This window comes from Xyrauchen texanus, chromosome 25 (assembly GCF_025860055.1).
Source record: "Xyrauchen texanus isolate HMW12.3.18 chromosome 25, RBS_HiC_50CHRs, whole genome shotgun sequence".
Taxonomy (NCBI): Eukaryota; Metazoa; Chordata; class Actinopteri; order Cypriniformes; family Catostomidae; genus Xyrauchen; species Xyrauchen texanus.
In genome coordinates, this window is record NC_068300.1 from 4,146,489 (window position 1) to 4,160,847 (window position 14,359).

General features: G+C 38.6%; 1 protein-coding gene across 1 annotated transcript in view; it reads left to right on the forward strand.

Moving 5' to 3' along the window:
- Nucleotides 1-14,359, forward strand: part of LOC127618936 (uncharacterized) — a 163,607-nt gene that overhangs the window by 68,460 nt on the left and 80,788 nt on the right. The window contains 3 exon segments of the mRNA XM_052091638.1: nt 2,815-2,898; nt 3,845-3,976; nt 9,473-9,592. Coding sequence (XP_051947598.1) covers nt 2,815-2,898; nt 3,845-3,976; nt 9,473-9,592 — 336 coding nt within the window.

The following is a 14,359-nucleotide window of genomic DNA, read 5'->3' on the forward strand; positions in this document are numbered from 1 at the left end:
AGAGTCCTTCAGGTGACTTTTGGCAAACTCCAGGCGGGCTGTCATGTGCCTTTTACTGAGGAGTGGCTTCTGTCTGGCCACTCTACCATACAGGCCTGATTGGTGGAGTGCTGCAGAGATGGTTGTTCTTCTGGAAGGTTCTCCTCTCTCCACAGAAAAATGCTGGAGCTCTGTCAAAGTGACCATCGGGTTCTTGGTCACCTTCCTGACTAAGGCCCTTCTCCCCCGATCTCTCAGTTTGGCCAGGCGGCCAGCTCTAGGAAGAGTCCTGGTGGTTCCAAACTTCCATTTACGGATGATGGAGGCCACTGTGCTTATTGGGACCTTCAAGGCTGCAGAAATGTTTCTGTACCTTTCCCCAGATCTGTGCCTCGATACAATCCTGTCTCGGAGGTCTACAGACAATTCTTTGGACTTCATGGCTTGGTTTGTGCTCTGACATGCACTGTTAACTGTGGGACCTTATATAGACAGGTGTGTGCCTTTCTAAATCATGTCCAATCAACTGAATTTACCACAGGTGGACTCCAATCAAGTTATAGAAACATCTCAAGGATGATCAGTGGAAACAGGATGCACCTGAGCTCAATTTTGTGTGTCATGGCAAAGGCTTTGAAAACTTATGTACGCGTGTGTGTGTGTGTGTGTGTGTGCACGCGCGCGCCACGTTATCTAATTTCATTTACCCCAGTCACATAAATGCTCAGGTTATCACTTTGCTTTGTCCTTTTAGCAGATAGTCTTTTTAAAGCCACTAAAAGTAAATTTTCTAGATGGTAGTTCCCCATGAAATGTATGAACATCTCAAGTTGTTTATAATGTACCAATTTTATAGCAATGAAAATATTAATTTGTTTATTGTGTTACCATGAAACTATTATATTGCACATTTCTGCATATTGTAAATTTTTTTAATAAAGTATGTTTTGTTCCCATCATTACTGAATCTTCTTCTTTTTTTCAGTTTTATTGTGTGCTGTGTATATATGTACTATTGTAGTATTATGGTTCACTTGCTTTATCGTCTGATGCTGTACAATAGTATATAAAAAGTATCAACTTTCAATTAGAGTTGATGTCCAGGTAATCTCCAATCATGAGTTTCATCCACGCAGGAAACATACACTCAAAGAGCACTGTACTCCTACTTATTCATGCGATCATCTAATCAGCCTATCATTTGGCAGCAGTGCAATGCATAAAATTATGCAAATACAGATATAAATACAAATATGCATAATACTTCATTTAATGTTCATGTCAACCATCAATATGTGGAAAAAATGTGATCTTAGTGACTGTGGCCTGATTGTTTGTGCCGGGCTGGTTTGAGTATTTCAGTAACTGCTGATCTCTTGGGATGCACAACAGTCTCTAGAGTTTACTCCGAATGGTCCCAAAAACAAAAAAACATCCAGTGAGCGGCAGTTCTTCAGATTGAAATGCCTTGTTGATGAGAGAGGTCAACAGAAAATGGCCAGACTCATTCGAGCTGACAGAAAGGCTACAGTAACTCAGGTAACCACTCTGTACGATTGTAGTGAGCATAATATTATCTCAGAATGCACAACTCATTGAACGTTGAGGCAGATTGGCTACAACAGCAGAAGACCATATCTGCACTTTATTAGGACCATAGTGTTCCAAATAAAGTATTCAGTGAATCTGTGTGAGTGTGTGTATATATATATATATATATATATATATATATATATATATATATATATATATATATACGCCTTGACTGTTTTCAGCCTGTGCCTCTCCCGACCTATGGTGCTGCCCTAGGCAACTGCCTTATTCGCATAAGCATTGAAACTGCCATTCATGAAAGCTTCAAAAGGTTCATTGGCATTCCTGGTTATTACAATTTTATTATTAACAGTTTGTATATTGCTAGCAGATATTTTAGATTATTAAAGCTACCAAATAACCACAGATGTAACGAGTCAGAGTCAGACAAGAGTGATGCTCCATGTGCAGAGTTTAATAGAGATTGTAGTTAAACAGGCAGAGGTCTAAACCTGGTAAGCAATCCAGACAATGCAGCAAAGTTTAATAGAGATCGTAGTTAAAAAGGCAGAGGTCTAAACCAGGTAAGCAATCCAGACAATGCAGCAAACAAAGACGGTAATCAAAAGGGGTAAATCCAATGTACAGGCTAAGGTCAAAATTGACAAAGATAAACGCTCTGAAATGCAAGACAACAGGGTGAATTGGCAAGACTTTGCAGTGAAGTGAAGTTTGCGGGGTGATGATATACACTAGGAGTTGATGAGTGAATAAAAATCAGGTGTGAGAGTCAATGGCAGGAGGAAGGGGATTCTGGGAAATGTAGTCCGGGTATGGGATTATAATCAGGGGAAGGGGATCTTGTGTGAATAGATCGGGAGGATGTGACAACAGATGCATACATTTTTTGCCAAACTACTTAAACTAAAAGGTAAGTACAGTTACGTAACCAATCTGTGGGACACCCTCGGGGGTCCTCTCAGATGGGGCATCTCTCCTCTTTGCTATACCACAGAGACAAATTCCCAGAGCTTGGCAGGGTATTGAAGGTCAATCTTATTAGAAAACTTAGCCTGGCCTGGAATACCTTCCACAATTCAGCCCATCCTAACACACTATCCGATGTCCCCTCCCATATGGTCTAGCACCCTTGCTGCTGATGGCTGAATCTTATACCCTTCCTCTTTCATCCTAGATACTTCCATAACTACCATTGCTTTCCTCTGTTTTCGGGAGGCTGTTGACCCCCCCATCCAAGGCATGTTCTTCCTAACTTTGTTCTTCCTTCTCTTGATGCTTCAGTCTTGAAACTGCCTGGTTTACGACCTCCTCTGCCTTACAAGTTCTGCCTGTTTGGACTTGGACTCAACCTGCCCTCACTGCTTGGTCTGTTGATTCCCATAACTCCAAAACAAGTCTGGTCTTTTCCTGCTTGTTGCCCAGAGTGAGTGATTTTAGAAGCAGTTGTAAAGCATTTCTTCCAAACAATGCTAAATCTAAGAGAAAACGTGGTATGCCAAGACACTTTTTGATATAACTTTTGACCTAGGAGTCCATCCTTGCCACTGCCGCTGCTGAAATCTCACACTTTTTTGTGGCCACATCAGGTGATGATAGAGTGTAAATTGGAAACACCAAATCTTGAATTTGCCTGGGAGATGACAATTGTCTAATTTCATCTAGGCCCTTTGTCAGTTGCTTCAGGACCATCTCTGCAATGTGTTTGCAATATTAAATGTATATTGATATGATAAATATTTGACACATAAAAAAGGACATTATGTATGCCCCTGTCGGGCTCTCCACCTCCTTTCCATTCTCTGCTTCAGATCACCGGTGTTCTGATCCATCTCAACTGCAATCAATGAACAGCTCATTACAAACATTATATATACTCAAATAAAACACACATCATTGTCAAGTCTCACCTTGGACTATTCACGACCCCTCTGCACCCATGCAGTGTCTCTCTCTTCATCATACAGTATTCACTTTTTTATTATCAACAGTATATATACTTTGCTACTTACCTATGTTACTTACCTGTTGGAACATTATACTGTCATTGTCTGTTTAACTGCTGATATCTCCTTTCACCTGTATCTGCTGTATACATCCATCTTCTCATTAAATCCTCCTGCATCTGGGTTCAACTGTACATTGGTGTGAGTGCATTCCTAACAGAAGACTTGACCTCAACATGAATCCAGTGGGAGTCCATCTCCGTGAAACCGCCAATGCTCTTCAATTAGAGTAAATTATAATCCTTCCATTTATTCTCAATTGAGCACTTCCGTGAATATTACTGCCAACTCACTCTTGCTCACAATAGAGACCCTCATTGATTCGGTATCGGCGGGAAACTTCATCTCCAAATCTCTTTGTCAACAACTCAACTTCCCAGCCATCACCTGCTCCACAGCACTCCCTATCCACTCTGTAGTGGGCCAACCACTGGGAAAAGGTATCATTACTCATTGAACCAAACCCTTCCTCCTACAAGTAGGCACCTGTCATACTGAATACATTCCACTTCTCGTTCTTGAGGTATCCACATCAGAAATTGTCATTGGCAGACCTTGGCTTGTGCAACACTCTCCCACAGAGTCCTGGGTATCTGGGGAGATCCTAACTTGGGGTGAACAATGTTTCAACAGATGCCTGGCCTTACCTTGTCCTCACTCTCCTAATATAGCACCAAAATGATGTATTGATAAGTCCCCTTTCTGCTGGTCAGAGTGGATTGTGAGGGAGATACCTATATACATACCTTTTGGAAAAGGTCATGAGGCATCAGTAGTAAACGTGTCATAAGATTGCATTGTGTGAGGAACTAACTGATAATCTGAAGTTTTACTGGTGATTTGTGTGAAGTTAATAAATGTCTTTTGAAGAAGTGTCATATAGAAGACTGGGGAGCTTGGATTTGCTTGTTGGGAAATGGGGCAACTATCTGGCGTTCTTGGAGGGCTCTTGGGGTGGGGCAGTGGAGATTGAGGTGTAGTGGTTAATGTGTTTGATTTGTATTATTATTTGTGTGTGTGTGTGTGTGTGTGTGTGTGTGTGTGTGTGTGTGTGTGTGTGTGTGTGTGTGTGTGTGTGTGACCACAGGAATGTTTGTTGAGTGTCAGGGTGGGGTTGGGGATTGGGAGGGGTAATAGTGGGGGTTAAATGTTGATTCTTTGTGTATATGTTTTGCTTTCCGTTGTTTACTGTATGAATCAATAACAAATGTTAATCACAAAAAGAAAAATTATTAGTCAATATGAATTTACCATTGTGCCACAAATGTGATCAATTGAGCTTAACTTGTACTGAACCCGGAATTGTATTCTTTTGAATGATATACAGGGAGAAAATTGTGGCAATGACGAATTCTAATATACAGTGCATTGAAAATGCCAACTAACTATGCCAAGTAACTATGCCAAATAACAAAAAAGTCCAAAACCTCATTAATTTGAAAAATATGTAATGTAAAACTAACATTATATTTGATTTTTAAGTATTCATGCCCTTCATAATTACTAGGTTAATTACTGGCTGTGACTGAAAATAATGTCCATGGCTCAACAGTATCAAAACTAATGCACAAAAAGAGGCTGTACCGCAGAGTGTCTAGGAAGAAGCCTTGCCTGGAAAAAAGCCCATGCTTTCCCGTAAAGACTTTGCAATACATCACTTGGATACTTCAAAGATGTGCTGAAGGTCTTGTGATCTGATGTTACTAAAGTGGAACTTTTTGGCTTAAACACTTAATGGTATTGTGTGGTGAAATGCCAAAACTGCACTTGAACAATATACCATCGCCACAGTGAAACACGCTGGTGGCAGCATCATGTTATTGGGTGCTTTTCAGCAGCAGGGACTGGCAGTCTTGTGAAGGTTGATGGGATGATGATGAATGCTGGAAAATACACAAGAGTTTGGATAAGAACCTATTTTCCTCTGCCAGAAAGTATAAAATTGGGAGTAATTTTGTGTTTCAGCAGGACAATGACCCAAAGCCGAAGCAACACTGGAGTGTCTTAAATTAAGAAACTTGATGTCCTTGAGTGGCCCAGTCAGAGTCCTGACCTCAATCCTATTGAACATCTTTGGAGAGACCTCAAAATTGCTGTCCGTCACCGATCCCCCACTAATTTGTACAGCTTAAGCAATTTATTATTCTAATATTGCTCCATCATGTGCAAAGTTGATAGCGACTTATCCAAAAAGACTGATGGATAGCTTTTTCAAGGCTTAAAAATAATGTTTATAAATGACATATAAATGTTTATGCATATTAATATACAGTGAACAAAGAAAGGTATAAAACATAATTATCATGATGTTTATTCAAGTTGCAGTCTGCTTTTTTCTAAAAAAAAATGTTCATAGAAGTTGGTAGATCTGGGTCCTAACTAGTATTATGATTGCCAGACAGATTATTTTAAGGAGTTGGAAGTTGGCTGGAGTGCCCCCATTTCAGGAGTGGTGTTCAGAGATAGCCAGAGTGGCAGCTTTTGAGGAGGGGGCATCCAGAAGACTGGGGAGTTTAGACCTGTTTGTGGAGAAATGGGGCAAATATCTGTCTTTTTTGCAGGGCATCTTCAGGGAGGGACAGTGGAGAGAGAGGTGTAGTGGATGTGTGTGATTAGCATATGTGCTAAGTAGTGAGGGATAAATATTGATTCTGTATGTTTTGCTGTTCTTTGTTTAATAGATGAATCAATAAAACAATTGGCAATGGGATGGCATGTAATATGCATTGTAGGGTCAAGAAAAAAGTGACAATAATAATAATAATAATAATAATAATACAAATATTATTAAATAAAGATAATTTTCTGACATTTTTAAAATATTTGTTATGGGATAAAATCAGAATGGGAGAAGCAGGGTGGAGAGGAGATTACTGAGAAGACTGCAACAAAACTAGAATATTTACTTTGAACTTAACTTCTTATTGTTTTAAAATTAAGCCATTTTAAACAGTTCCAAGGTTTTAAAATATAGAGTTCAGCATCAATCAAACAGTAACCTTTTTTATTTATAATAATAATAACATATTTTGGCAATTGTAATAATGCCTTTAATAAATGCAATCACCAAATGTATTGTATCAATCTGCATAAAAAAAAACTGTTTATTTACATGAATGCTGTGTTGAGAAAACAGCTCCCAAAATCACCAGAACTGAACAATAAAACCCAAAATTAGTTTTCTCAAACGTGTCCTCCAGTCCAGTAGGAGGAAAAGGAAAATTCACTACGTTTTGCGACATTGCCGTAGATGGACGGAGTCGGAAGTGAAGCTACACTGGAACTTAGCGAGCTCGGGCGAATGGTTCAAACGTTTAAACAAGAACTGACGGATGATCCTGGGAGAAAGGAGCGTCTGGAAGTGGGAGTTTGGAAAAAGGTCAACTTAAAATGGAGAAGATGAAGAAGGCAGCGGGTAGGCACAACTATGTTGAGAATGGGCCAGAGTGGAGGGACACTGATATGGGTGATAGTGAGGGAGGTATGGATATAAGTCAAGAAGGTGAAAAAAAGAGGGACAAAAGAGGAAATACTTTTGCTGGGATCAGTACAAAGAGTGCGAGGAGTAATGAGGATTATGGGAAAGTAATAAAAGATAAATATGATTTAAAATCATATTGAGATTTGGTGAGGAGAGGGGAGTTTCGTCAATAAGTCCGTTGAAATTGTAGTAGCCAAGGTGTTGAGAGATGGTAATCTAATGATCGGATGTAAAAATGAAGAACAGAGAGAGCGGGCTGGAAGGATTAAAGAAATTGGGAGGTTTAAAGTAATAAGTACAAGTCAAATTGAAAAAGGAAACATGTGGAGTAAGGGAGTGATATGGGGGGTACCAGTTGGGGTTACAATAGAGGAAATTAAAGCAAATCTTAAAGGAGGATATCTAAAAGGTGCTCGAAGGATGCAGATAACTAGGGAGGAAATGAGGAAGGACAGTGAGCTTGTGATTCTGGAGTTTGAGGAGGAAGTGCTCCCAAAGAATGTAACACTAGGTTTTATGAGTTATAGTGTAAGGGAGTATGTTCCAAAGCCAATGAGGTGTTATAACTGCCAAAGGTTTGGACATACAGCAATAACATGTAAAGGCAGAAGAAGGTGTGCAAGATGTGGAGAAGATCATGAGTATGGTCTGTAGAGTATGAACGGAAAATCATGAACTCATTAATTCTGAATGCAATGCACACATTTTTGCAAAGGCTCCTAAAACCCACACCCTGTTACTCCCCATCTAAATCACCAGGTAGCGCCAGCGAGTCTGGGAGTTAGAATGCTTTCTTGACGTTTTTATAACCCAAAGAGCCTTTCCAGATATCCTCGTGTTACTTTCCACAACCCCTCCCCCACCCCCACCCCTCCTTAGATGAGAAAGGAATGCCAGATGTTGAAAATCTATACACAGACACGTTCCTACCATTAAAACCCAGAAATGGTTGATATTAGGAATAAATAAAGATTTATTCCTGTATGATTGGGTATTTCTGCTGTTGTATCAAACTAGTTAAGATTAGTAGTGTTTAGTTAAACTCTGAGGGCTTATATATATGCTTATATTTGTATTATTGTTTTTTTTGTTTGTTTGTTTTTTTTAAATGTAGGTATAGTTGAGTGTGTGTGTATATGGTGTTGGCTCTCATGTTCACCTCTTCTTCACTTTCACGATTTTTACCTCACAAGGTTAGTTAGCTTTATTTTTATTGATTACAAATATATATTTTATGGGTAAAGGTCTCCATGCTAGCCATCTTAACATCCGTAGTTTACTCCCTAAAATTGATCAGCTTAGAGCTTGGCTGTCCTATAATAATCCCAATATAATTACTTTGTCTGAAACATGGCTTACTAATAGTACTACTGACGCTATTATTCACCTTGAAAATGATGTAATGTATAGGGCTGACAGAGGTTCCAGGGGAGGTGGAGTTGTTACTTATATTTCATCTAATCTGAGTTCACAGCTAATTATTCCTGAGGTGAAACCTGAGCTTTTCGAAGGTATCTCTGTTAAGATAACTCTTCATGCAAATAAACATTTGATAATAGGCAATATTTATCGACCACCTACAGCTCCTAAACTAGAGTCTGTTAAGAACATTTTAGCTACGGTATCATTACTGGGAGACTCAAGAGAAATTATTCTGCTGGGGGATTTGAATTTAAATTGGAATGATTCTTCTACATTCAAAGAACGTAATATGGTTAATGGTGCTAATTTGACTCAAATCATCACTGAGCCCACTAGAGTCTGCTCTAACTCTAAATCTCTCATTGACTGGATTCTTGTTTCTCATCCAAACAGAATAATGACTTCTGGAGTTCTCTCTGACTGCTTTAGCGATCATTCCATTATCCATTGTATCTGGAAAATTGCTACTCCTCATCTTCCTCCTAAATATATCAAGGTACGGGAAACTAAATTATTTAATAATAATCTATTTGTTAATGACCTTCGAAGGATAAATTGGGATAGGTCCTACTTAATTCCTGATGTTGAAGCTGCATGGGATTTTTTTTATACTGAAGTTGGGCTAGTTATTGACAGACATGCTCCATGGAAATCCATTAAGGTTAAAGGCCATCATCTGCCTTGGGTTAATGGTGATCTTATTAATCTTTTTAAAAAGAGGGATAGGGCCTGGGTTAAACATAAACATACACAACTGCCTGAAGACTGGGAGAAATACATTGATTACGAAATTTATGTACAACTCAAACAAGAAACGCTAAAGCCTATTATTATCGAGATAGCCTGTCAAATGAACTAAGTAACCCAAAGCAATTCTGGATGCGAGTTAACACTCTAGTTGGTAAGTCCAATAATACTTCAAATAATATGATAATTAATAATGAAATAACTAATGATCCAGCCATGATTTCTAATGCCTTTAGTTTGCTTTTTTCTCAAATACCGCTTGTCCAACCTCCTGTTTTTCTCACAGACACGTGTCTTAACAGCCAACCCTGCGGAAGCTCTTTTAGACAGGTTAGATCAACGGAAGTTCAACAGGCTATTAATAAGCTTTCCAATAGCAGTAGTCCTGACCCTGATGGTCTTGAGGGTAAGTTTATTAAACTTGCCTCGCATGTACTAGCACCACCATTGGCTGTGCTTTTTAATATGTCATTTGATACATGTGAAGTGCCTCTTGGTTGGAAATGTACTAAAGTTATTCCTTTGCACAAAGGTGGAGACTCACAAATTCTGAACAATTATAGGCCAATATCAATAATTAATAGTGTGGTTAAAGTTTTTGAGAAAATAATTTTTAATCAATTATCTGGTTATTTATCTGATAATAATTTACTTACTCAATGCCAATCAGGTTTCAGAAAACACTTTTCCACTACCACTGCTCTCTTAAAACTCTCTAATGATATATTTTCTAGTGTTGATGACAATCTGTGTACCGGTGCCATTTTCTTAGATCTCTCCAAAGCCTTTGATTTAGTTGATCACAATATTCTATTGGATAAATTGCATGCTATTGGTCTCGCAAGATCATCTTTACTCTGGTTTAATTGTTATTTTCATCATCGTCGTCAGGGTGTGTCCTACAGGGGTTGTCAGTCAGATTATACAGGCATAGTAAAAGGCATCCCTCAAGGTTCTTCTTTGGGACCATTATTATTTTCTATTTTTGTTAATGACATGCCCTTATGTTGTACAGACTGTAATATTCATCTTTATGCCGATGATACAGTCATTTACTGTAGTAAACCCACTGTCTCCGGGATAAACCTCGCTTTACAGTATGACTTCAATTCTATACAGCAGTGGCTATTGGCGAATAAACTTCTCCTTAATAAATCAAAGTCCTACTCTTTATTGTTCCATAGAAAAGCCTTGGATATAGGTGAAAACAACCTTAATCTTTGTTTTCTTGATTCCTCTCCTTTAGAGTCAACTGAGACCTTTAAATATCTTGGTGTTTGGTTGGAAACTGATTTATCTTTCAAAACTCATGTACAAGCATTGACAAACAAACTTTACTCTCGTCTTAAAATACTTTATCAATCTGTTAAATGTTTTAATTTTCCGGTCAGGAAAAGAATAGTCTTACAGCTGCTTCTGCCTATTTTGGACTATGCCGACATTATTTATCAGAACACTCCTGCTTCTTGTTTGCATTCCATTGATGTGGTCTACAACAGTCTTTGCCGTTTTGTTCTCCGTTGTCCCTTCAGGACACACCACTGTGTGTTATACAGACAGTTGTCCTGGTTGGCCCCTTCTGCCAGGAGACAGTCTCACTGGTTACAGTTTATTTTTAAAAGTTTTTACTTGAATTATCCAGTTTATCTCAAGCAACACTTTGTGCTTTATAATTCGCTATACAGCCTGCGATACAATGATCAGATTTTTTTTGTTGTTCTTAGAGTTAAAAGACAAGTAGGGAAATTTTGTTTTAAGGCTCCGTATGATTGGAACAATCTTCCTCTTTTTATCCGTTCTTTAACTTCACTTACAGCGTTTCGAAGGGCTCTCGGGGAATATCTTCGGAATATTTGTCTTTGTTTCTAGTTTTGTTTGTTTGACCATGGGCTTCATTGTTTTTTTTTTTTGTGTTACTCTTAGTCCTTGACCTTGTGCAATGCTAGTCATGTGGTTGTTTTTCTGTCATGTTATCTATGGGGATCGTGTTGGGTGGGGTGGGGTTGAGCATTGTGAGCTGGTGTGTGTGTGTTGTTGTGTTTTGTTGTACTGTTTTTGACCGTGATATTTGCTCTGCTGTTTTGGTTCTTTTTTTTTTGCTTTGATGTATTGGAGGACCCCCTCAAAAACGAGATGCTTCATCTCAAGGGGTTAATCCTCATAATAAAGATATGTTTATAAATATAAAGAGTCTAAGAGTATATATTCACTTTTAAGTGTACCAAATACAAGCTTCTTGGTATCAATTTAAACCTTCCGACTCGCCCTAGCTGAATATATATATAAGGTTACATTAAAATGTATTCTGCTATGTTTTACCATCTTTTGAGTGATTCAAACCACATCCGGACCCTGTTGTAAATTAGGCAAATGACGGAGCCTTGACAAGACAAAGGGAACCACCTCGCGCCAAAACTGAGGAGCCTCATTGGGTCATTCCTCCCAAAGGAGGCGTGACTTTCCTACCTTAAAAGTCAGGATCTTGTGTTTGAATCTCTCTCTTACTCTCCTGAACTCTCTTCAACTTCTCTTCAAGCTCTCTTGCTTTTTCTTCCCTTTTTGTGTTACTCTCGTCAGACATGTCTTTTGTTTTATTTGGCGTTTATCTCAGTCTTTTTCTTGTCTTCGGACAAAGCTCAACACTCTACGTTTTTGGAGCAGTCCGATATCCTCCGGGTGAAAGGACTCTCTCTCAGTTTCAACCGTTACTCCTAAGATGCTGTGAACTTCCCGTGAGCGATCCACGCTCGGGAAGCACCAACAGAAAGCCTCCAGCTCACGGACGCAACGAGGACATTCACGCACACACGCAGTCTTGTTCAGCGACACAAAGGTCCATTTTGCAAGTATTATTTCATCTAAATTCAAATGCGTTAAAGTGTGTAATTCCCTTGCTGGCTCTTAAGGTTTAACTGTTGTAACAAGTTTGCTATCCCTGTAATCTCTTTTATTTTTCTTCCTGTCTTACTTTGTTTGTTAAATGTGTTCTATGTTTGTTAAGTGTAGTGATATATTCTAGTTCCTTGTATTAAACCCAATTATACGCTTGATTGTCTCTGTTTGTTGGTCATAAAACAAAGCCTCTTTAATGTGCGATTTTAAGCTACGAGCTGATATTATCAAAGTAAGTTAACGTGCTTTTATTAGTAAGCTTATACTAAGAATAAACCTTCTGGAGAATTGATCAAGAGTATCGGACAAAGTGGTTCGGTGGACGAACTGATTGGTTGCGGTACGGTTTAATTCCATTAAGGTGTTCTGAAAATGAATACAGCCTGTCTGCATATGATGTATATTCCTAATTAATTATAATTCGTTGTGTTTAATTATCTATATATATCTGAAGCAGACTCTTGGACTATATAAGCCCTTGTTGGGGCGATTTAGAATGTACTGTTATCTAGTTCAAACTTTATGATTAATCATTGATTACAATCATTAATATTAATTGTACATTCCCCAAATCTGAACCAAGAAACCCTACAGGTCATTGTAATCACGAGCAACCAAAGTGTTGTAATTGTGGGGGTAGTCATAGTGTGGCTTACAGTGGATGTGAGGTGATGAGAAGGGAATTGGAAGTACAACGAGCTAAAATTCAAAATAAGATCTCATATGCAGAAGCTGTGAAAATGGTTAGTAAGAATGATGAAAGAAACAGAGTTGAAACACAAAATACAAAAGTTCCAGACCAGGCAAAGGAGGGGATAGTAATGGTTGATCTAAAGAATTTAGTCACTTTCATAGCAGGGGTGGTAAATGCAACTATGGAGGTTAAATCTAAAACGGAGAGAATACAAATAATTGTAAAAGCAGCAGTTCATCACCTAGATATCAGGGAGCTGACATGGGAGGAGGTGAGGAATGAGCTAAGCAGTCAAACAAGCCAGGAACAAGTAGGGACTGGATAGTATTATTAATGGTCCTCTTGCTACAATGGAATGCTAGGAGCTTGATGGCCAATGGACAGGAATTTAAAAAGTATATTGATGATCTTCCCAATAAACCTGACATTATTTGTGTACAGGAAACTTGGTTGAGACCAAATTTAGAATTCAGGTTAGATGGATATGCCTCTGTAAGGTGTGATAGGGAAGATGGAGTAGGGGGAGGATGTGCTACATTTATTGGAAACGATATTTCATTCAGAGAAGTGAGTGTTGGGGGGAAAGAACAAGAATATGTTAGTGTAGCGATATGGACGAATGAGGGAGCGTGTGTAATTATAAATTATTATAATCCTTGTAGGAAATTAGAGTTGGAGCAGATATCACAAATAGTAGGGTTGGATGGTAACAAGGTGGTAGTGTGTGGTGACTTTAATGCACATAGTACTTTATGGGGAGGAATAAGAACAGATGCAAATGGTGAGGTTATAGAAGAATTGCTAGAAGAGAGAAACATGGTTTGTTTAAATGATGGGAGAGGGACTAGAATAGATGTGCATACAGGGAACAGCTCAGCATTAGATTGAACTTTAGTTTCTAGGAATTTAGCGGGAATATGAGAGTGGGATCTATCTGAAGATTCATCGGTAGGTAGTGATCATTTTCCAGTATGGTGTAGTGTTTTATTGGAAACAAATAAGGATCAAAGGGAATTAGTGGGGAAGTGGATATTTAGTAGTGCAAAATGGGAAAGATTTAAATATATGTGTGAGATAGAAATGGACAAAATAGATCTAAATGAGGAAATAGAAGAGATTGATAAAAGTATTAGAACAACAATACTACAAGTTGCCAAAGAATCGATCCCTAAAAGCAAAGGGAAAATGAAAAGAAAGGCAGTTCCCTGGTGGACAGATGAATGTGGGAAAATAGTGAAAGAAAGGAATAAAGCACTCAGAGTATTAAGAAGAACCCATAATTTTCATAATTTGATTAAATATAAAGAAACACAAGCAAAGGTTAGGAAAATTATACAAAAAGCAAAAAAGCAAAGCTGGCAGACTTTCTGTAACAAAATTGGTAGAGCAACACCTGTTGGAGATGTGTGGAACATGATTAAGAGTATGCGAGGAATTAGAAGGGAATGGAAGTATCCAATATTGAAGATGGGGGAGGAAGCAGCAGTGTCTGACCAGGAGAAGGCAGAGATGATAGCGAAGGCATTTACTCTTATTCATAGTTCGATAACTTAACGGAGGAGGGCAAGAGAGGAAGGACAATGACAA